Source organism: Corticium candelabrum, chromosome 1 (genome assembly GCF_963422355.1).
Source record: "Corticium candelabrum chromosome 1, ooCorCand1.1, whole genome shotgun sequence".
Lineage (NCBI taxonomy): Eukaryota > Metazoa > Porifera > Homoscleromorpha > Homosclerophorida > Plakinidae > Corticium > Corticium candelabrum.
The window spans coordinates 13,154,485-13,174,569 of record NC_085085.1 but is presented as its reverse complement, the minus strand read 5'-3'; the positions used below and the strand labels follow the sequence as shown (position 1 = coordinate 13,174,569).

Here is a 20,085-nt window from a genome sequence, read left to right as displayed (position 1 = left end):
GTCTTTGTGTCATTGTCTTGTTTTGCTGCTCATTTTAGGTCAAACTGTTGAAGAAAATGCCTCCCTTGTTGTAAGGTCTTTGATTCGTCGTCCAGAATGTCTTGGTCCAGCTCTGGAAAGTGATGGGCAAGGAGTTCTGCAGACAATAGAAGACGCTAATGAGGAGGCAGAAACATACTTTCGCAGACACATTGACCAGTTTAGTGCAGAACTAGAACAGAAACAAGAGTCTCAGTCTCATCTTGGTGCTGACTGTGATGATTTTTACATGTCTCCAAGTAGATGTTCTCCCATTCTTGAAGAGGAAGAAAGGCATGTTAAAGTAAAAACAGTTGAGAAGACAACTGTTCAGTTTGCTGAAGAAGATAAAACTTTAGAGTGTCATGATCGAGTTAGTGAGTCATCTACTTCTAGTGAACATCGGAATGCTATGGCAGTAAACATGAAGAGAATTCCACTATTGCCAGATCATGAATCAGTGCTTAGTCAGAATGCATGGGACACGGCTAGTGAAAGTGACCTTGTAACTCCATTTTCTCCTAAACCAGGAATTGATTTCTCATTTCTTCGTCTTGTAAGTAGTCAGTGTGAATTAGGACCAACACATGAAAGCTCAGAAGAACCAATTAGCTTGGAGACTATGCCTTTGAGAACAGTGCTTAAACGAGAGACTTCCCATTCTGGGTCGGAGCAGGAAACAAGAAAAATAAGATTTCAGCAACAGAGTTTTGGTGAGAGTTTGAATGATAAGTCAGGAATAAAAGATGATGACAAGGGTACAAATACTTTGAACTTTTATGGAAGTTTGATAGACTTGCTTGGGCGATGTGCATCTGTGAGGCATGGTGTAATTCAGCAAGGATCACAGATACAAAATCAGTTGGATTCAGTAACTCGACTTCATTCTATTTTGAAGAGTCTCATTCCACTGGATGATTTACTTGGCATTCTTAAAATTCCATTTAATGTGCCAATTGTCAATGATTGTACATTACCTTTACAATTCGTAGGGATTAATCCACAGCACAAGGCAGCAGTATTGTTATTTCTTGATCGAGTGTATGGTGCTGGAAATGAAACAACTCTTGTTCAGCTGCTGGAACTTTCATTTCTTCCTGATATCAGAGTTGCCATCACACTTGGAATGGTAAGCATACACATTATAGTGTGTTGCACAAGGGTAGATAAAGTCATGTGACAAATGTTTTGCTTTCCAGACTGCAGATTTTCACTCTGGCTGTGTTATGTTACTGAATCGTTATATCTTTGCATCTGTTCTGCCTTTGTTGACAGTCCATGCTCAGACTTTTCATGGACAAACAAAGCACATTGCTGTAATTGATGCTCTCTTGCACACGTGCTATCATCTTTCTAGAAGTCAGCAGTTGACTGCAAGACAAAGGCAAAAAGTAGCTGATTTTCTTGTTGCCTTTACAGAGTATATCTCTTTCTTATTGCTATGCGCTATAATTTTGAAGTTTTGCATGTTACAGTGAACTAAATCCATCTATGATGCAGAGGCTTATGAGGAAGCTTGTTCATGATGTTCAGAATCATAGTGATAATGCTGTGTTGGCTTTACGAGTTATTCACCAACATTATGTTCATTTTAAGAAGTACTATGGTGTCCCAGGTCAGGGAGCTACAGTATATGGTCTTGCAAACAGTGAAGAGAAACATATGACAATGACAACTTTTGCTATCTTGGTTGATGCTCTTCATAAGCAGGTTTTGTATACAATTGCACTGTGCTTGCTGTATGTAGTAGTGTGTGTTGCCTAGAATTGTGATGAGAGTGACTTTTTCTCTACTGCACTGAATTGTCTGTTTGCCGTGGGTTGTGCTCTTGCACCAGACTACACATTGCAGAGAGATGTGTATAACCAACTGAAGAAGGCAAGTGTGGACAGGTACACTCCTTCCCCATCACCTGCACCATCTCGGTATGTACTGCGGAAGGAAAGAATAATACATCGTGTGAGATGTAGTTTGATGTTTGCATGGTGTCTAGTGTTATGCCTGTCTGGACAGGATTGAGTATTTTTATGTGATCTAATGACTGACATCTACTGTGGTGGACATCTAATGACTGAACCCATGTGTGACACATTTTATGTTTATGGTTGGAAGTCTTGTTAGAAACAAGTCCTACTAACTTGCAAAAACTGAGAATATTAGTTGATATAGCAACTTAATTGGTTTGGCCAGTCTTTGGATTTGTGTTGTAAGCAAAGCTGTCTATTGATATTAGTTGTGAGCCACTATGAAATGCGTTTTTGTACTTCTTAATTCAGTTGATGTTGAGACTACGTTATGTTTCTATTGGCATGCTTTGCCAGACCCACTTCTAGCAGTTACTTTTTGTTTTTGTATAGATGGAATGAACACATGAGGGCTAATGTCGAACAATATGCTGAACGCGCTCACGATGATTGGTCTCATTGTATGATAGACAGTGGTTGGGTGGAGGGTTCCCAATATGATGAAATGCAGAGATGTCATCCATCGATAAAACCGTTTTCTCAACTTCCAGAAGATGTACTCTATCATTACTGTTTCTTAACAGGTTTGTGTATATGAAGAATTTTTGTGTGTAGTGCAAACAGTTGTACCGCAGTGAAGCAATTGTTTGCATTGAGGCAATGTTTCGATGGGGTTGGGATGTGCACTGTGAAGACCATGATATAGCTAATGAACAGGCTAGACAATTATTATCGTCTTCTTCTTCCAGTTCGTTGTCATCGGATGGTGATAAGTTTGTTTACAGCCCACAGCCAGTGGATTTAACGAATGTAGTTCTGCCTCAAGATCTGGAGGCACTGGGTGAGAGGTTGGCTGAGTTCTTATGTGAAAGTCGTACTGATGATAGTAGGTTTCCTGTCACTGCTTGTAGAGAAGGTTTGTGGAGTCATCTTAATTGAATGAATAGTATGCGTGCTTAGTACACTTTGATTGTGTGTGGTGTAGGCTCACCTGTTGGTTCACATTCTGCCATGGCTCGGTATGACATGCTATTGGAAAAAGAGAAGATAACTTATCGAAACACTTCTCATCGCTTACTGAAATTTCTACTACTATGTGGATACAAAATCAAAAGGTAGGCAACGCGTTTTAGCTGTTACAGTGTATTCTATTTTAGTGTCTTTTTGTGACACAGAGCAGAAGATTTTGAGATGAGTAGACAGGTTCATGCATCACAGTCTTTGGACAGGCGATTTGCATATTGGCTTCTTCAGTGGGTTATACAAATTCTAGATCAAGCATCTACTGAGCTCTCACATGGGATACAGCAACAACGACTTTTTGGACCAAAGGTGAAGCTACATGATTGTGAATGTTGAGGCTGCTATTGTCATGTTTGTTCATTTTCAAGGTAATTGTTCCCTTGCTAACCTCATACCTGGAGACACACTATCAATATTTCTCCAGTGCTGGTAGTCATAAGGGTCGTACATTGGCTTCTCAAGAAGAGAAGGCTTTGATTTTGAAACTTCTATGCACTGGAGTGTCAACAATTAGAGAAAATATACATTACTTTATTGACAAGATTTCAAGCGTGAATCGCTATCATTTGTCATTGATCAAGTCACTGGACATCAAGTAGCAAGTGTATAGATAAAGTGTCAAGAGTAGTTTACATTATACCTTTCTCTGTGTCGTGCTAGATTTATGCTTGAGTACACTTCTCCAGACATTGAAATGGTCTGGAAATCTTTCTTTAGTACAGCTGCTCAGGACTTAGCTGTACAACCAGTTGGTGATATGGAGACATATGTGTTTGTATTTCTTATTCCCAATCTTGGTCATCTTTACTATCACATTGGCAAACAGGATGGTCAAGAATTGATCAGTAAGTATGGCGTTAAATGTGTTGGTACATACCAGTATAATTTATCTCCTGTCAATGTTTATTGTGTGTGTGTGTGTGTGTGTGTGTGTGTGTGTGTGTGTGTGTGTGTGTGTGTGTGTGTGTGTGTGTGTGGTGCGATAGCTCAGTTGGTTAGAGAGTTATCTTACGGAGTGTTTACATGCGGGACCTTGAAGAGTTGCAAGTTCAAGTCACAGTGATGGCGAGCTATGGCATAATTTTCTTAAGCAAGAAACTAACACACATTTGATTCTCTTGACTCAGGAGTATAAACGAGAACCTGGTCATTGACTGGTGTCCTAAGTGGCCCTCGACTGTAACATGACATCAGCCACTGGGGTCCTGGTGAGACTTCAGGTGCTCACACCACAGTTGGCTTCACAAGTCGGTGCTCCTGCGAGTGCCTGGCCCGGATTCAGGAGTTTGCTAGCGCATGCCCAGAGTTCCCTGAGTAGCACACAGGGCCCAGCTTAACAGCTGGGGCGTGACCTCTGAGAGGCAGCTCCTGACATTTAGGATTTAGGATTTTTTAGGTGTGTGTACATGTGTGCATAGTATAATAGCTCTGTGGATGTCATGCATATCGTAATACTGTACACTTACAAAAGAACAGTCAAAGGCTTGCCATGAATGGCAATTGCAACGACAATTATGGAACTTAGTTGACTGTGACACAGTTCATTAATTAATGTGTGACACAATGATATGCTGGTTTGTATCTTTAGCAAAGTGCGTACTGTCTCGTTTTCATAGTGTTTCTTTTGCTGTCTTCTTTGTTTTGTAATCTCTATCTAATTGTGTTGCTGGGCAAGCCTATGCGTGCTATTAAAGTTTTTGACTAATGGCAATGACTTTTGGAACTAAGATGGCCAACAAACAACTAGGGCAGCTAGGTCTCTAACTTCACTTTTGAGAGCATGAATAAGATAGAAATGCTACTTTATATGTTTATATGTTTAGAATTTTATAGCACAGGGTATAGTGTACAGTGAAAGTGTTGTGATTGGAGTGTTTAGTATACAAGCCTAAATCTAGCTGGCACAAGCTGTACCAAGAAATGATCTGACATTTGCTGTTGCATTTTGACGTTGGTGTGTTACGGACTAACAAGTATGTCAGCCATATGTGTTTCGTTTAGATGAATACTTTGAGTATGCTGAGAAGATGGTGTCAAGATTGTATCGGCTTGGAAAATTAGCTGAATTGGGTGACCCTTCCTTCTATTCTGTAATTGGTGAGACTTTGGGGTCAATGGCTTTAGCAATGCCAACCACTTTTCTTGAAACAAAGTCAAATATGCCGGGCATGCCTCAGTTGGCTTTCCTATTGGAAGAACTGGAAGTAGTTGATGTGAAGATGAGTTCAGCTATCGAGTCTCAAAAAGAGACATCTGATTTGTCAGCTGTGACTCAAGGAACCATTACCATTCCTAATTCTTTGGCAGTAATAGTTCCTCTCTTATGCAGGTAAGTTTGCAAGAAGAAATTTTATGATTCTAATTGGTTCTCACTGTTGATATTTTGTAAACAGTTACATGTCTGAATGGTGGTGTAAAGGACCTAGTGCATTGTGTTTAAGGCATGGGTAAGCCTATACTACTGTGTTATGGCCTTTTTCAAAAAGAGAAATTTATATTGTAATCTCAACTTGTTTTTTAGTGCTCAGTTTGCAACTTGTGTGGATAGTGATTTAGTTGACACTGTACTTGGGCATATTCTTTCTATTGCAAGTACGCAATTTTACTGCAGAAAGTCCGAGTGGATTGTCAAGCTGACTAGTGAGGGATACTTGTTCTAATCTTGTGCTGATGTCTGATATATACATGTTTAATTGTCACAGCATATGCTATACCATTAGTTCCTTACACTACAATTTGTCTTGTGAGTGGACATTTTCTTCCTGTTATTGAAAGCCTTCACGAAGCTGCAGAGAGTTTACTTCGATTGGGTGAGACTCTAGATGACCATAAGAATCCAGTGGAGCTAGAAGCAAAGCTAATTCAACATTACAACATGTTAATACGAGACCTCACTTCTCTTTTGAATCTTCTGTTGCCATTCATTGATCATCACAAAGACCTGCTGAAAGAAGATGAGAAATCCTTGGCTATGAAGTTGTTTACAGAAGTTGGTGCTGTTTTTCACTGCTGGTTCAAGTCACCCCACTTTCGTCGTGAATATCAAACTTATTTAGTTACATTACAAAGCCAGGACTCTGCTGACAATCAGACATCAAATGGCAGCTGTACAGGTCAGTCTTCTGCTAGTGCAGTACTGGCATCTTGGATCCCAGGATTGAATGGGAAACTTAAATCATCAAAGGAAGTAACTGCTGCCAATAGAGGGCCTGTTATCAATCCGCTAGCTCATTGTTTGAAAACTCTACTTCCCATATGCATGGAATCATTGACAAGCAGTGAAAAGAGTTTAGTTCAAGATGGCCAAAGACTGATTTTACAGAACTACACTGAAGAAGACTTGCTGGCTTCACTTGAGATGACACTGCAGTGTTTGAAGGTATTGTTAAACATGAAGCGGCTGTGGTTGACATTTGCTGTGTATGTTATGGCTGTCGCTGTTATTTTGCAGCCTACTAAAACATGGCATAAAGTTTCAAGAATAAATCAAGATGCTAGTCAAGACATACATTCTGACAAGATTTGTAACATAGTTCGAGCCTTGCATCATCTTCACCATGTTTGTAGCTTGAATGGCACAGTGATGATTGTTTTGCATAAACAGCGTTGTTGGTCATAGATTGAACATCCAATCCAAGGCAAGCACAGTGTTTGGAAAAGGATTGTCTCTGCACAGAAGAAACGTGCTGTCATGAGGTGCTTTCTTATGGTGCCACTGTACAAATTGCCTCTGTATGCAGCAATGGTTTCTTTTGTGTATACTGCGTTTTGTGACTGGAATCTTGTTGGTTTAGTCATCGGGCTATAAATTTGTTTCTATCGAGCTACAGAGATATGTGGTTGAAAGATGATGTCAAGTACCATGCTATACTGATAGATCATTTGACTGTGAGCATTCAGTGTAGTGTCTTAGATATCTGCTTTCATTTGTAATATTTAGCAAACAAAGGAGGCTAATGAGGCCTTGAGTTCGAATGAAATGACTATGGCCACTCAGGTAGCTTTACGATCATCAAGAAACTTGTCAAGCCAAGCTGTAACTGCTGCTAAGTCATTGCAACAGTTAACTGTAGTGTCATCCACTCCTTACCAGTTTGTTGATCCATTGTCACAACTGGTTCAGTATTTCACTCGAGCTGCTGCAAGTGAACAACTGTATGTATTATTGACTTAGCCTGTCTTGTGAAGGAATAGAGTGAAGTGTGTCCTATTGTGTAGACGTGCAGATGACGTACTTTACACTTCGTATGGGGAAATAATGAGCCAGGCAAGCAGACAGATGTGATTTCTAGATGAACTGCTGCTTACATAATGTGTCTTAGAGTTGTGGAACAGATGAAGACCTAGAGTTTGATGAACAGTTTGCTGAAACTTCATTTCAAGTATTTCATCCACAGTATGAAACGTTATGGGTTAGGAGCAATTTCTTGTGGTAGGAGCAAGAACGAGAAAAACGGCTTCTTCTCAAGAAGCAGAGTAATTTGTCAGCTCGAGGATCAGCACAGATGGTAATCATGATGCTTTCGGAATGCTCTGGTTAGTCAATTAAATTGCAAGTTTTTACTGTCCTGATGTATTAGAATGCTTTGCTTGCAGGTCAAATAACACCTGTCACTCTGCAGACTCTACATCTTGGTATCTCACTGCTGAGGGGAGGGAATCCATGTGTACAGTCTGTAAGCTACTGTTGCTGTCACTTATTTGTTACACCTTAGTTGTTATATTGGATACTGCAGATGATGCTGGAATACTTGACATCACGATGTGATGTTGGTTTCTTCAATGCCGTATCCTGTCTGATCACTGCTTGCAGGTATATGTTTGTAATCAGCTCAGGGTTGGCTTTCTTCATTTTTGTGGTGGTTGCTTCCGTCATAGTGTGTTGGACTTGGATGCTTACGAACGACACAATAGAGCTGAAACACTTGGATTGAGCAAAGAAGATACAGAGAGTAATTTAGTTGACGTTTGCTTATATTATTGATTATTTTACTGGAATTTTAGGCATCAAAGCTATGAGTGACTCTTATTTCACGTTGTCTCTGTTTCGATTTTTGCAGCTTTTGTGTGAAGGCCATAATGACGGTACAGACTGTTGGTTGCTGTATTGATTAAATTGAGTGACATGTTTGTTTACAGCGTTTCAGAATATGCTAAGAACACAAGCTGGTAACACCACAACAGTGAACATTGTCATCTGTACAGTCGACTATTTGCTTCGTCTACAAGAGAGCATCAGTGACTTCTATTGGCATTATTCAGCTCGTGAAATGATTGATCCCCAGGTAGTTATTGTTTAGTTTATAAGCAAATTTTATGTTTGGGAGAAGTAAGCATGGTGTTTCAGGGGCGAGAGAGCTTGTCACGTTCTGTTCGGGTTGCCAAACAAGTCTGTCGAACATTGACTGAATATGTTCAGGTTTGAATTGTTGTTACCAGTATCATTCTATCAAATATGTATATGTGTGACTGTATTTGTTAGAATATATAACAAATTATTTATTTATAAGAAATGTATTTGTTAGGGACCATGTGTAGAAAACCAGCTTGCACTTGCTTACAGTCGGTTGTGGGATACTGTTGGCGGTTTCTTTCATGTATTTGCAAAGATAATGAATCGCCTGTCTCAGGTACTAATGATGCGATTCATTTCATCACACAATTTGTACTATGTGACTTGATTGCGTATTTTGTATTGTGTTATGCTGAAGGATGTATCACAACTGGAATTATTGAGAGAGCTGCTAAAGCTTCAAAAGGAGTTAGTAATTTTGCTACTAGGTTTGCTAGAGGGAAATGAATGCCCCGATGTCATTGGGAAGCAAATGGTTGATACTTTGGAAGAATCGTTTTTCTATTTGGAGGTCAGGATGTTCTGGTCACACACATGCACAAGCACATGTGTGGATGTGCGTGCACACACACACACACACACACACACACACACACACACACACACACACACACACACATGCAGAGAGAGAGAGAGAGACACACACACACACACACACACACACACACACACACACACACACACACACACACACACACACACACACACTGTTGTTTTTTATTAAAATGCATGTGGTCTTATAATTTTGTTAGAGCTGTACCACACGACCACCACCACCCATATGTGGCATGATGTATTGTTATGCTGTATTGATCACTGTGTTTTGATATCAGGAAATTCTTCGCTTCTTTGATATGTTTATTAGACTGAATGACATTATCAGTTCTACTGCTTTTAAGGTTGTGACTTCTGAGCCTGAGGATGTTCAACTGCAGATTTGCTATTGACATAACTTTGTTTAGGAATTTGATACGAATCAAGATGGTTGGATTTCATCGAAAGAGTTTGAGAGGGTCAATTGACACTATCAACAGGCATCGTGGTAGAATGGAAAATTATTTACTTGTCATTTGCAGGCCATGCAGGCTCAGAACATCTACAACAAACAAGAAATCAAGTACCTCATGAATTGTGCCGATGTCAACAAGGATGGCAAGCTCGACTACATGGAATTCACAGAAAGATTTTACGTTCCAGCTAAGGACATTGGTATGTAAAACAGTATGCTACTGTTATGTGAGTGACACTTTAGTAGGACTTTTTACTCCATTAGGTTTCAGCTATGCCATGCTGTTGACAAACCTTTCTGAGCACTTGCCGAATGACAACAGGTTGATATCACAGTCTGACACTGTCAGTTTTGCTTTAATGTTTTTGTAGGCTTAGCACCTTTAGGGAGACATGGAAAGATTTGCTGAGTCATTTTGAACCTTGTCTTGGCCGCATTGAAATTATGGGTATGGAAAGGTCATTACAGTTAGATGAATGGTCATTCAGAGGTTTTTGCTAAAGGGCAAAGTGGACGCGTGGAACGACTATACTTTGATGTGAAAATGTCTAGACGACAACAGTGGATGGAACCTCAGATTCAAGTGTGACAAGTTGAAACGCTACTGTTACAGTGTAGTTAGCTGCTTATTTGTAGGAATCAAAACGAGCGTTTTTGCACTCAGTTAACAGGGCAAGTCAGAAAGAAAAGCTGCAAGAATTTGTTAGCTTTTGTGAGGACACGATATTTGAGGTGTGTGTGTGTGTGTGTGTGTGTGTGTGTGTGTGTGTGTGTGTGTGTGTGTGTGTGTGCGCGTGTTGGTGTGCATGCATGTGCTTTACTGTCTCATTTGCCAGTTAGTTTTTTCAGTGTTTGTGACTTGCTGGATTCCATGGGCTACGTAGGGGCTGAGACGAACAGAAACAGTTAATTGCATCTTGATGGCATTTGGTTGTACCACATTATACAATTTGATGTTTAAACTTAATATCTGCAAGCATGTAGATTACTTTAAGGTCCAACCCGTTTTCTTAGCTTCTAGAAATATTATTATGATATCTATCTGCTTGTTTGTTACTCTGCTTGCCTGTTGTTACTCTAAATTACATGCTGATCTGTCTGTCAGTATGTAATTTAGAAAGTTGTCGTGTGCAGATGGAACATGCAGCATCTATAAGTGATACTGAACAACAGCAGCGACTGTTGCTAGCTGAGAAACATTTGGAAATGCATCAAACTTTGACAGGAACGGAACAACAGCACCAGTGTGTAATATCTAGGGTGTAAATGTTAGTAGATTTTTAATTGTGTATTGTATGCAGTGTGCATCTCCATCAGGAACGTCATACGTGGTTTCCAAACATCACAAAACAACTTGGGCGCTTAGCATGGATAAAGTTTCTGTTTTACGTACCGCTGATTGTTTTAATACAATTTGGAAGATCAATATTGAAGAAATCACGGTAAGGTCATTTAGTGTGTTGTTCGATTAGATTCTTGCAATGTTGTTTGGCAGAAACATGTTTTTGGATGTGTATGGACATGAATTGCTGGTGAGAGATAACTCTGTAGAAATGGTGTCTCATCTGGAACCAAACGCTACTCATTCAAGCAGAGATTTGTCTCTAAATGGTAATTCAAGTGTAAGACATCGAACAGTGTCAAAGTCATTATCTATACCATTTGTGAACACGAGTTTTATGAATCGAAGCAGGAATATATCAGATTCAGAAACGGTTGTTTCAAAAATTTCAAGACTTGCACAAAGCACTCTGTCGTCAGATAGTAAAGCAGTAGATGCTTCAGCAGACAAGGCAACAGTGAATTCCTCTTCAGACTCAGTAAGGCCCACAGACAAACTTGTATCTACTACTGCAAATGTTGAAGTTGAAGTTGTGGGTGCAAGCCACATTACTGCTGCTGTTAAAGATGTTGGGAGGTGTTTGTCTCTTCCTAGCTTAAAAGTCCCTCTTGATCTAACAAGGTCAGTTTCTGATCCTACAGGGGGTAGTTTGGTGGACGCTGCAACAAGGAGACGACATTCAATGAGGAGGCAGTCTACTGGTGTGGAGTTAATTATACCTGTAGGTATCTTGGCTAGTGATCCCTCAGTAAAGAGACCAGTGATTAGAAAACGTCAAAGCATTGACGAACAAAATAACAGGAAAGATTATGCAAGGAGACTTGTTGCTACTCGCCAGTTTAGTCAAGAGTGTTCAGCTGCTCTCATTGCAAGGAGACGTCGCCAAAGCGTGTCACAAGCTGTGTTTCTTGAGCGATCAAAAAGTGTCATCACTGAAGAAGTTTTGCAACAGAATTCAGTCAAGAAGCATTTCAAGAATGACAGACCATTACGTAGACTCAGTTCACCATTGTTCGGTGTTGAGGAAGAGTCTGTAGCTGATCAAAAAACGCCATATATTCCAAAAGTGGCAGTAGCAAGGCGGAAATTTCTTGTGAGTTATATCAATGACAGTGTGATGTGACTTACAGTGTATAGAGATTTGCTACCTTTTAGGCTATGTTCTCAAGGAGTTACTACCATGCAAGAGATGCTGCTCTTGTTATTGTGTTTGCTATCAATTTGATCTTGCTTTTCTACAAAGTAAGTCGTGCAAATTTTTGTGACAGTATACATGTGAGAATACTGTGCAATTTCAGGCAATTTCAGAACATGAAGGGTATGAAGCATTGATGCTTGATGACTCAAACACTTACCTGATAGTTATGCTTAACATCCTAAGTCGACTGCATTTTGTAGCATCAATATCTATCTTGATAGGATATGTTCATCTCAAGGTGACTGAGTGCACGTTTTGTGTTTGTGTAACCTTTCATGAGTTCAGGCTGTGAAACATAGGTATAGTTTCAAGGTGACCTTCTTTCCCCCAAATTAAATTTGCACTTTTGTCATGTTGATGAAATGTACTGTAGACATTCAGTATCTTGCTGCGTCTCATGGTAGATCTTTCTTTAGTGTAACAACTCTATTAAACAGACATGGTCTTTTAGTCACAAAACACATCGTTGCACACTAGGCACTGTCAGTGCGACTGATCAAACACATAATAACTTGACATTTGGGTGCTTTTCTTACAGCAACAAATCCTGCTCTGCATAAGCGGTTTGTCGTAATACTTATTGGCATTTGATTGAAAGGTGTACGTGCAGTGTTATCTTCTGCAGCATGAAAAATTACTCATATCCACGTGGGCAGAAGTTCATGGCATCATTAGTTTCTTTTCCTCGTAACTGCTACAGAATATAATATTAATTGAATTTATTGCAAGCACCAGTTACAGTGTCATCTGATGAAGTAGTGGTTACACTATTTTGGCTTTGTAAATGAAAAGAAACCTTCCCAAAGCCTTTCTCTAAGTCACAGATTGAACTTGTGAAGTCGATTTTATGTGACCAAGTTGTTTTGTGTACTTAGATACCACTTGTGATATTTAAATATGAGAAGTATGTAGCTAGAGAGCTTGAATTCCATGGCACATGGATAGCAGGCCCTCCCAACAGTTGGACAGGATATTGGCATTGGCTACTCATTCAAAGCAGGTTAGTTGTTGCAGCTTTGTATGTCCAATAAAGGTAATTTACCAGCTGCCCGTGGCTTTGCAGAAGTTTTCCTGTCAATTATTGGGACAAGATGGTCAAGCAGAGGGTAACCAGTAATAGATGTAAAGCACACGAGCACACACACACACACACACACACACACACACACACACACACACACACACACACACACAGGATTCCCACCTACACAGCTCTGCACCGATCTGGATGCTTATTAGACTGCAGAAAGCACACTGAATCAACCACTTTTATTTCTGTCTGCTGCAATTGCTGCATTTTAGGTGTTGAAGCGTTACTCTCAGACATTAGGTCAGTCTACTGTGGCAAAGATTTTGAATTTGGAAGATGAGGATATGGACTGTTCCACGACAACTATGCCAAGTCGTTTGCTGTATGTCAAACACATCTTACTAACAGCTCAGAGACGTTTCTATACTGTAAAGCACTCTTGACATCCACTGAACTGCATGTGTACAGGTTATTGATAAAGTTTGACTGGAGATATCATTTGTGGACTCTTGGAGTTGTCTGCACAGACAGGGTTTGTTTGCAGTGGTGTCACATTTCCATCCATATCTAATTATTTAGCACATGTGTAGGCATTTCTGTACAACTTCATGTATATGGCCTTCTCTGCACTAGGCAACTGGAATCACTTTTTCTTTTCTGTACATCTACTTGACATTGTAATGGGCTTCAAGCTACTGAGAACAGTTCTACAGTCTGTGACACTCAACTGGAAGCAGCTGTTGCTGACCTTCATGATGACCGTCGTAGTGGTGTATATTTACACTGTCCTGGCGTTCAACTTTTTTAGAAAATTCTATGTGAAAGAAGTTGAACAAGGTGTACGAGATGCCAAATGTCAGGATATGATGACTGTAAGCTAAGTGTCTCTGTTTGTTGGTATGTTTTGTTGGTCATGGTCGATGTTTCTGTTGCAGTGCTTTGTGTTCCATTTACATCGAGGCCTTCGTGCTGGTGGAGGAATTGGTGACCATTAACTACATTTCATTCAGCTGTTGTAGTTGAGTAAACTGTTCTTGGTGTACCCATTCGTATTTCACAGGTGATGAAATCGAAGATGCTCATGGTGATGACTATGAAACATTCAGAATCATCTTTGACATAACCTTCTTCTTTGTCGTGATTGTCATTCTGCTTGCTATTATACAAGGTAGTTCTACAACTTTGTCCCTTTCTGTTTCATCGAATCATGTTTTGAATGTGGAGGTCTTATCATCGACTCCTTTGGTGAACTTCGAGATCGAGCAGAGGATGTTCAAACAGAGATGGAGGTTGGTTGGTAGTGCAACTTCAAACGATACGCTGAGTTTATATGCAGTTGCTTTAGACCAAGTGTTTTGTGTGTGGCATTTCTAAAGATCAGTTTGACAAGATCCCACACGGGTTTGAGTCACATGTAACACAGGAACACAACATGGCAAACTACATGTGAGTTGCCATTGGATCAAAGATAATCATTCTGGTTGTCTATTTTTATGTGAAGGTTTTTCTTAATGTATTTAATTAACAAACCAGAAACGGAGTACACAGGTCAGGTACGTGACTCAAGCATATATTGTTTTATTGGAATTCATATCCGTGACTTGCACTGGTTGTTGACTAAGGAATCTTACGTGTGGAAACTGTATCAAGCCCGATCTTGGGATTTCTTTCCTGTTGGTGATTGCTTTCGATTCAGACAGGAAAAACTATTGGATTCGACTACAAAGCCAGTTGGTAGTGCAACTGAATAAGTGAGATGTCATGATATTGTAATTTGCAAGCAGAAATCTTCATACTAAAAGATCAAACAGAGGTGCTCTACTTTTGCAGAAATTTGTTGACCGTCATTTGTTTATTGATTATTAATTGAGTAGAACAGTTAATGTTTAGTGATATATTAGACATGGGAGAGTTGAAATTTGGAATATTATAAGTCCTTACATTAATTGAGGGGCTGACCTGTCATACTTTCAACAATGTCAATCCTACTATGTGTTGGTGTTAAGTACTTGAAACAGTGCAGACCAACGTTACGTGATTTTGGTAGTGGAGTATCTCATCTAATTATAATGCAGTAGACCAACAATATACGAATGTAGGGGGGGGGGGGGATCATTATGGTTTATCTATGGTTTTGCAGTTGTCTGAAACACCAACATTGAAGGACCTGATGAGGTCTAGCATAGCAGTGATTTCACGGTGATAAAGGCTTGCAGTAAGTAGATCAAGGTTTTATTGAAGTAAGTATTTTGTGAGCCGTCTTGCACCAACTCTTGGTCAATTAACTTGTGTTGAAATCTCCCACACATTTTTGTCAAAATTCTTCTGTGAACAGGATTTAATTCAATGAAATTTGCTATTTCTCGATTAAACATCAAGCATTGAAAACCTTATCAACTGATAACCTATTAGAATTAGAGTTGCACCAATAATCGAATCGGTTATCAGCCAATATAGGCATATCAGTTTTATATCGGAATCGGTAAATCTAGCATAGGTGCACTCACGCTGATAGGTTGTGCATGTGTAGTCAGTCCATTAGAGCCGTGTGAGTTGGTGTGCGTGTCAGTGAACAAACAGAAGTCTCCCATTGGGAGCATTTCGAGGTGATCGAGGACACAAGATTCATGCGCTGCAAGGCTTGTAAAACATGAACCTCAATAATTATCTATAAAATATAATTATATCAGATATTGGTATCGACTTTTTTGCTTGGATATCAGTTATTGGTATATCGACCAAATACCCGTATTGGTGCAACACTAGACTAATAATTACCATTGCTCTAAGTTTTTATCTGGGGCCACTATCTACTTATCACAGAAATGGCAACCCTGGCATAGAAACGCAGTGGGGGTTAAATTTAATTTATTAGTTGTCATGTGTATTGCTATTAGCTGACAGCAAACTGAAACCGTTTGCAAGTAAACTCGAGCCAAACCGCTGTAGATCATTTATTCGTAGAGATATTTTCTACAGGGTAGTCTGTTGTTCCTGAATGTCCCTGCAATGACAGAAGGCTGCCCAGTAGAGACAAGCAAAGCAGACTACGTTAGACCAGGTTGACAAATGACTGTTGCAACTGCACACTTCGTCAACTAATTTTTTTACTAAAACCTTGTAAGGTACGTCTCTCAATTGCAACACGATACAGCCTTGAAGTTTGAGCTCGTGAAAGCACACACTATAATTAGATACATTATAGACCTCATATACACTACAATCATAAAAACCTGTTGTTTAACTTAACATATTAGGATCGGAGGTCAAATCACATATCTACGCGTAACCAGTAAATTATTAACTTATGAGTCTGTTACAACGTTTCAGGAACATAAACTTTAAAAACACAATCGTCTCTTTGGTCAGCTTGCCTACTCCTCGGCTTCTATCAGTTTAGAAAAGCTGTGCTGATATACAAAGCACATACATCCAGCAGTAACTACGTAGATTCGGTGTCCGGATGCTAGCATCTTGTAGTCTTGACTAACTACAGCGTTGGGCACCTTGATTACACGCGCTTGTGTCTACAAATTATACATGCTAGTAATGCAAAATAAAAATACGGTGACGAACTGACCTGGTCGTTGTGTGTCTGGATGATTCGTGCCATGTTATCTGTTCCTCCTCCACAAGCTATCATACCCTGATCCAGCCATTTCGCACAATACAACTACACGGACAAAGAGGATTTTACTACAATTGAAGTTACTCTAATGGAAACACAAAACAGTACGAGAATCCTACTACTGTACTGTATATCATGTAAATTCATTTAGGGAGAGTCAGTTAGTTTTTGATGTAGTGGAGGTGAAATATAGTAGCCAAAGCTGTGGTAGTTGTTTTGTTATGTTCTGCACATGTGTGTCAGTCACGGTATCCGTGCACTGTAGGTTTCTTGTGTAGTCTCTATCCTAATAATAATTCTGCACTCACCAACCCACTCGTGTGTGTGTGTGTGTGTGTGTGTGTGTGTGTGTGTGTGTGTGTGTGTGTGTGTGTGTGTGTGCATGCATAACTATTCCAACTTCCTTGGTCTCTCTACGCTTGAATAGCTCCAAATCAAGCATTTGCTCATATCATCCATCGACTTGTCTAACAAATTTGCTTGATTCACAAGCTTATTCTTCTTGCACAGCTATACAAAACGAGCTCATTGTCACCCTTTTGACTGAATCCTCTGCTACACTACCCTACTGATCCTATTTTTTAATGAATAAAATTCTTTTCAGGACTCTTGTTCTCATAAAACTACTGTTTTGTAAAGACATTTGTCTTTTTCACCTCAAACAACTTTCTATATACGGTAGTTTCGTTTGTGCGTGTGCTTTTTTATTATGGCATGCTCTGCTGGTAAGTGGAGAGTGACGGGAGATTCGTTTTTTTCTGCAGAAAAAGAGAAATACGTCTCTTAGAGTTTGGGTTTGTCCATCAATGCAAAATGGCTACACCAAAGCCAATCAGGTACAGTGAATCGTTGGTGACGATGACAGATGACAAATAAAGGTTAACTCAAAATACCTCTTTTTAGAAAGAACTTGATTCGATAAAAACTTAAAAGATTTCAGTTACCTTAAAAACCTGATTTGATAAAAATTATGTTCAATAGGGTATATGATCAGTCTCCCACCATTCATTAGCATTCCACCCTCATAGTAATTAACTTATGGGTAAATATGGGTAAAAGGCATTCGTTTGGTAGTACTATTTGCCCAATACTTAACCGGCTGTTCCAGAGCAAACCTGTGAGTGCCTGCCTTTGTCAAGTGGAAATGTCTTTATCAGTTTCGTTGTATCAAAGTCATACACCTATGCAATAACCATGTCAACAACCTACAGACAGGAATCAGAAAACCTTCTCACTTGAAGACTGTCATTCCATCTCCAAGATCCCACTAAGAGTTTGTTCTTCTCAGGTTCAATGTCAAGAGATTCTCCGCACACGTGAACACCAAATATGTGCCTGATCGAACAAGACCAAAATAAATGATGACAGTGGCAATGATAGACACTGACTATAACCTGACAGCAGTCATAGATTTCACATCCCAGAACTATACCAACAGCAAGAGCCAATCAATATGAATCTCTGCTTTACTTTAGGATATAAAATATGTGACATGAGTTACCTATAGTTACCTATGCTTGTACAAAAGTCAAAAATATAGAAGCTGACTGATGTCTGCCAAGTCACATAAAGAAATCATTTCTAAAAAGTAATCTTACGACAATATATAAGGATTCAAACAGAAGGAAAACAGAATTGGTCAGACTACAAGAAAACAGACTACAAGAGCACAGACCACAAGAGTATGATCCCAAGTCTTCTTACCAAATTACCGACTAAAACGTACAAGGATTGGGTCAATCTTCTGCAGACAATCCCTACTGTACAGTAATGTACAGAATGGTACAACAAGTGACTGATTTCATTATCTCTAACATAAACACAGGTTTCTAATAAACGCACACCATAGGACCTCATCCAAAGAATAAAAAATCGAAGTTTCCAAAACAAGCACACCTTGATAGTATGGTACTAACTGATTGCTTAATTGTATTGTTAATGTATGTACAGTTGAGTTCAACAACATTGAAATTATATAAGACTGACACAACAAAGACAAGAGTGTCTAGTAAATCTAAAGAGGCATCTGTCAGACTCTTTGAAAATAAGGACATGTTTATGCTAGAGATATTCATTTAATCTATTTTATATATAAAATAATGTCCTCCAAACAATTAACACCCTTTCAATTTGCAATACTTAAGGAATTTGTCATTTAATAAGTAGGTTCACAAGTAGGTGCGTTTCCACGCACTATCAGCAGGTGACATCATTTCAAGTCAAAGCGCATCTTTGGACCTGCAGCATCAGACAATTACCTGAACTGTGTCATCCCATCCAGATGACACCAACAAATCTGGTCTGGTGGGATGATACTTGACAGCAAACACTCTCCTTCGATGACCATCCATAGTTGTCAGACTTGGGCTAGATACGTAGTAAACCAATTAGACTTTATCAACATGTACAGCATATATGTACTTTCTAGTGCACACCTGGCGTCTAGCTTACGAACGAGTGCCCCGGTAGCTTCATTGTAGATAGCAACGTAGGATTCTGAGCCAACTGTAGCGAAATGCGTCGCATCAGGACTGAAAGCTGCACACGAAGTCTGCCTATCTTCCTTCAGTTCGTGCAGTATTCGACCGGAATTATACTGCCAGTGCACCACAAATCCGCCAGAGTCTACAAGGTAACATGCAGTCGCGCTTCTATAAAACCAGACAGACTACACGCTCGAATGACTTCAGACTCGTACATGTTGCCAACAAAACGTGAGACTTGTTGCGGAACTGTAGTGAAGTGACACAGCCGTACTGTTTGTCATCCGGACTTGACAGGCAATTGACGAGCGCACCCGTTTCGACCACAAACAGCTACAAAGAAGACAACGCAAGTCACAGCTGAGACGAATCCTCACAAATGAAATGCGCATCTCCCGTCTGAACCGATTCCCCAACAATCTAGTCGCATGCAAAGACAGAAACACGGCCATCCCACTGGCGCCGAAAAAAAGCCGAGAACATTGACAGCCAGACATGTACCCTGATTTGTCCATCAGCGCCGCCAACGGCTAGGTAGCTTTGGTCTTGTGCGAGAGCGCAGCAGAGGACGTCGCAGGAAAATTTACTGTCAAGGAGGAAATTGGAATTAGCGTAACGTTATTAGTGTCGATGGCCGGACACGTTAGCACTCGTACGAGCAGACAGAATCGTAAAGTCTACGTACATTGGATGGAGTAGTTTTAGTGGTCCTTCGGAAATGGGGCCGACAGCGCGTTCCGAAGTCGTAGCGTCCATGTCTTCTCACATCCGGGTCTAACTACTAATAGGACTTAGGCTAATCCACGTGAACCTCGTCACAGTCTATACACTACACGGTGTATAGTGTATATTAATTAAATCGATGCCGTTTCTACTTACCAAACCAACGGCTATAATTTGTAAGTGACATAGTTTTATCATTTTCATTAATTAAATTAATTTTTATCTGCATCCGGGCTTTTGGTTAGGGCGTGGCAAAAGTTACGTTTTTTTGTCTCGCTTTCTTGCTTCGTACTCTATGCGCAGAGCGTTCATGG

The 20,085-nt window shown here is 39.9% G+C and overlaps 3 protein-coding genes across 3 annotated transcripts in view; 2 read left to right on the top strand and 1 right to left on the bottom strand.

Moving 5' to 3' along the window:
- Window positions 1-14,920, top strand: part of LOC134176222 (ryanodine receptor 3-like) — a 28,934-nt gene extending 14,014 nt beyond the window's left edge. The window contains exons 54-105 of the mRNA XM_062642908.1: window positions 39-1,147; window positions 1,218-1,438; window positions 1,494-1,728; window positions 1,783-1,943; window positions 2,376-2,538; window positions 2,598-2,898; window positions 2,968-3,097; window positions 3,158-3,314; window positions 3,374-3,600; window positions 3,666-3,850; window positions 5,007-5,334; window positions 5,399-5,452; window positions 5,527-5,645; window positions 5,708-6,384; window positions 6,457-6,564; window positions 6,625-6,737; window positions 6,800-6,893; window positions 6,946-7,160; window positions 7,224-7,272; window positions 7,328-7,387; window positions 7,442-7,541; window positions 7,602-7,681; window positions 7,742-7,818; window positions 7,884-7,957; window positions 8,010-8,090; window positions 8,145-8,290; window positions 8,353-8,424; window positions 8,531-8,635; window positions 8,717-8,869; window positions 9,192-9,257; window positions 9,321-9,371; window positions 9,435-9,567; window positions 9,632-9,689; window positions 9,739-9,815; window positions 9,871-9,950; window positions 10,004-10,099; window positions 10,502-10,611; window positions 10,669-10,809; window positions 10,863-11,802; window positions 11,865-11,951; window positions 12,008-12,145; window positions 12,783-12,907; window positions 12,971-13,013; window positions 13,210-13,319; window positions 13,406-13,469; window positions 13,528-13,809; window positions 13,873-13,921; window positions 13,998-14,105; window positions 14,162-14,226; window positions 14,283-14,383; window positions 14,439-14,490; window positions 14,560-14,920. Coding sequence (XP_062498892.1) covers window positions 39-1,147; window positions 1,218-1,438; window positions 1,494-1,728; window positions 1,783-1,943; window positions 2,376-2,538; window positions 2,598-2,898; window positions 2,968-3,097; window positions 3,158-3,314; window positions 3,374-3,600; window positions 3,666-3,850; window positions 5,007-5,334; window positions 5,399-5,452; window positions 5,527-5,645; window positions 5,708-6,384; window positions 6,457-6,564; window positions 6,625-6,737; window positions 6,800-6,893; window positions 6,946-7,160; window positions 7,224-7,272; window positions 7,328-7,387; window positions 7,442-7,541; window positions 7,602-7,681; window positions 7,742-7,818; window positions 7,884-7,957; window positions 8,010-8,090; window positions 8,145-8,290; window positions 8,353-8,424; window positions 8,531-8,635; window positions 8,717-8,869; window positions 9,192-9,257; window positions 9,321-9,371; window positions 9,435-9,567; window positions 9,632-9,689; window positions 9,739-9,815; window positions 9,871-9,950; window positions 10,004-10,099; window positions 10,502-10,611; window positions 10,669-10,809; window positions 10,863-11,802; window positions 11,865-11,951; window positions 12,008-12,145; window positions 12,783-12,907; window positions 12,971-13,013; window positions 13,210-13,319; window positions 13,406-13,469; window positions 13,528-13,809; window positions 13,873-13,921; window positions 13,998-14,105; window positions 14,162-14,226; window positions 14,283-14,383; window positions 14,439-14,490; window positions 14,560-14,688 — 8,699 coding nt within the window. The 3' untranslated portion in view covers window positions 14,689-14,920. The remainder of the gene's footprint in view (window positions 1-38; window positions 1,148-1,217; window positions 1,439-1,493; window positions 1,729-1,782; window positions 1,944-2,375; window positions 2,539-2,597; window positions 2,899-2,967; window positions 3,098-3,157; window positions 3,315-3,373; window positions 3,601-3,665; window positions 3,851-5,006; window positions 5,335-5,398; window positions 5,453-5,526; window positions 5,646-5,707; window positions 6,385-6,456; window positions 6,565-6,624; window positions 6,738-6,799; window positions 6,894-6,945; window positions 7,161-7,223; window positions 7,273-7,327; window positions 7,388-7,441; window positions 7,542-7,601; window positions 7,682-7,741; window positions 7,819-7,883; window positions 7,958-8,009; window positions 8,091-8,144; window positions 8,291-8,352; window positions 8,425-8,530; window positions 8,636-8,716; window positions 8,870-9,191; window positions 9,258-9,320; window positions 9,372-9,434; window positions 9,568-9,631; window positions 9,690-9,738; window positions 9,816-9,870; window positions 9,951-10,003; window positions 10,100-10,501; window positions 10,612-10,668; window positions 10,810-10,862; window positions 11,803-11,864; window positions 11,952-12,007; window positions 12,146-12,782; window positions 12,908-12,970; window positions 13,014-13,209; window positions 13,320-13,405; window positions 13,470-13,527; window positions 13,810-13,872; window positions 13,922-13,997; window positions 14,106-14,161; window positions 14,227-14,282; window positions 14,384-14,438; window positions 14,491-14,559) is intronic.
- A 1,173-nt stretch (window positions 14,921-16,093) lies between these two features.
- Window positions 16,094-19,854, bottom strand: LOC134182538 (WD repeat-containing protein 38-like). The gene is made up of 10 exons (XM_062649964.1): window positions 19,734-19,854; window positions 19,550-19,634; window positions 19,264-19,381; window positions 19,001-19,190; window positions 18,824-18,932; window positions 17,960-17,991; window positions 17,801-17,900; window positions 17,681-17,746; window positions 16,518-16,610; window positions 16,094-16,464 (listed from the first exon to the last, which is right to left on the bottom strand). Exons 1-10 carry the CDS (start codon window positions 19,802-19,804, stop codon window positions 16,312-16,314), a joined length of 1,017 nt encoding a protein of 338 aa, XP_062505948.1. The 5' UTR covers window positions 19,805-19,854; the 3' UTR covers window positions 16,094-16,311.
- A 154-nt stretch (window positions 19,855-20,008) lies between these two features.
- The window catches only part of LOC134180936 (ADP-ribose pyrophosphatase, mitochondrial-like), a 4,712-nt gene continuing 4,635 nt past the window's right edge, over window positions 20,009-20,085 (top strand). Inside the window, exon 1 of the mRNA XM_062648122.1 lies at window positions 20,009-20,085. This exon is cut by the window's right edge and continues 193 nt beyond it. Coding sequence (XP_062504106.1) covers window positions 20,067-20,085 — 19 coding nt within the window. The 5' untranslated portion in view covers window positions 20,009-20,066.

What these genes read in the sequence shown, in the direction of transcription:
- LOC134182538 (XM_062649964.1), bottom strand. Translation starts at nt 19,804, where the DNA reads ATGGACGCTACGACTTCGGAACGCGCTGTCGGCCCCATTTCCGAAGGA. An exon ending in TCACGTTTTGTTGGCAACAT is followed by an intron (nt 19,191 to 19,263) that starts GTACGAGTCTGA and finishes GTTACCTTGTAG; the next exon opens with ACTCTGGCGGATTTGTGGTG. An exon ending in GATGGGATGACACAGTTCAG is followed by an intron (nt 17,992 to 18,823) that starts GTAATTGTCTGA and finishes CTGTTGGTATAG; the next exon opens with TTCTGGGATGTGAAATCTAT.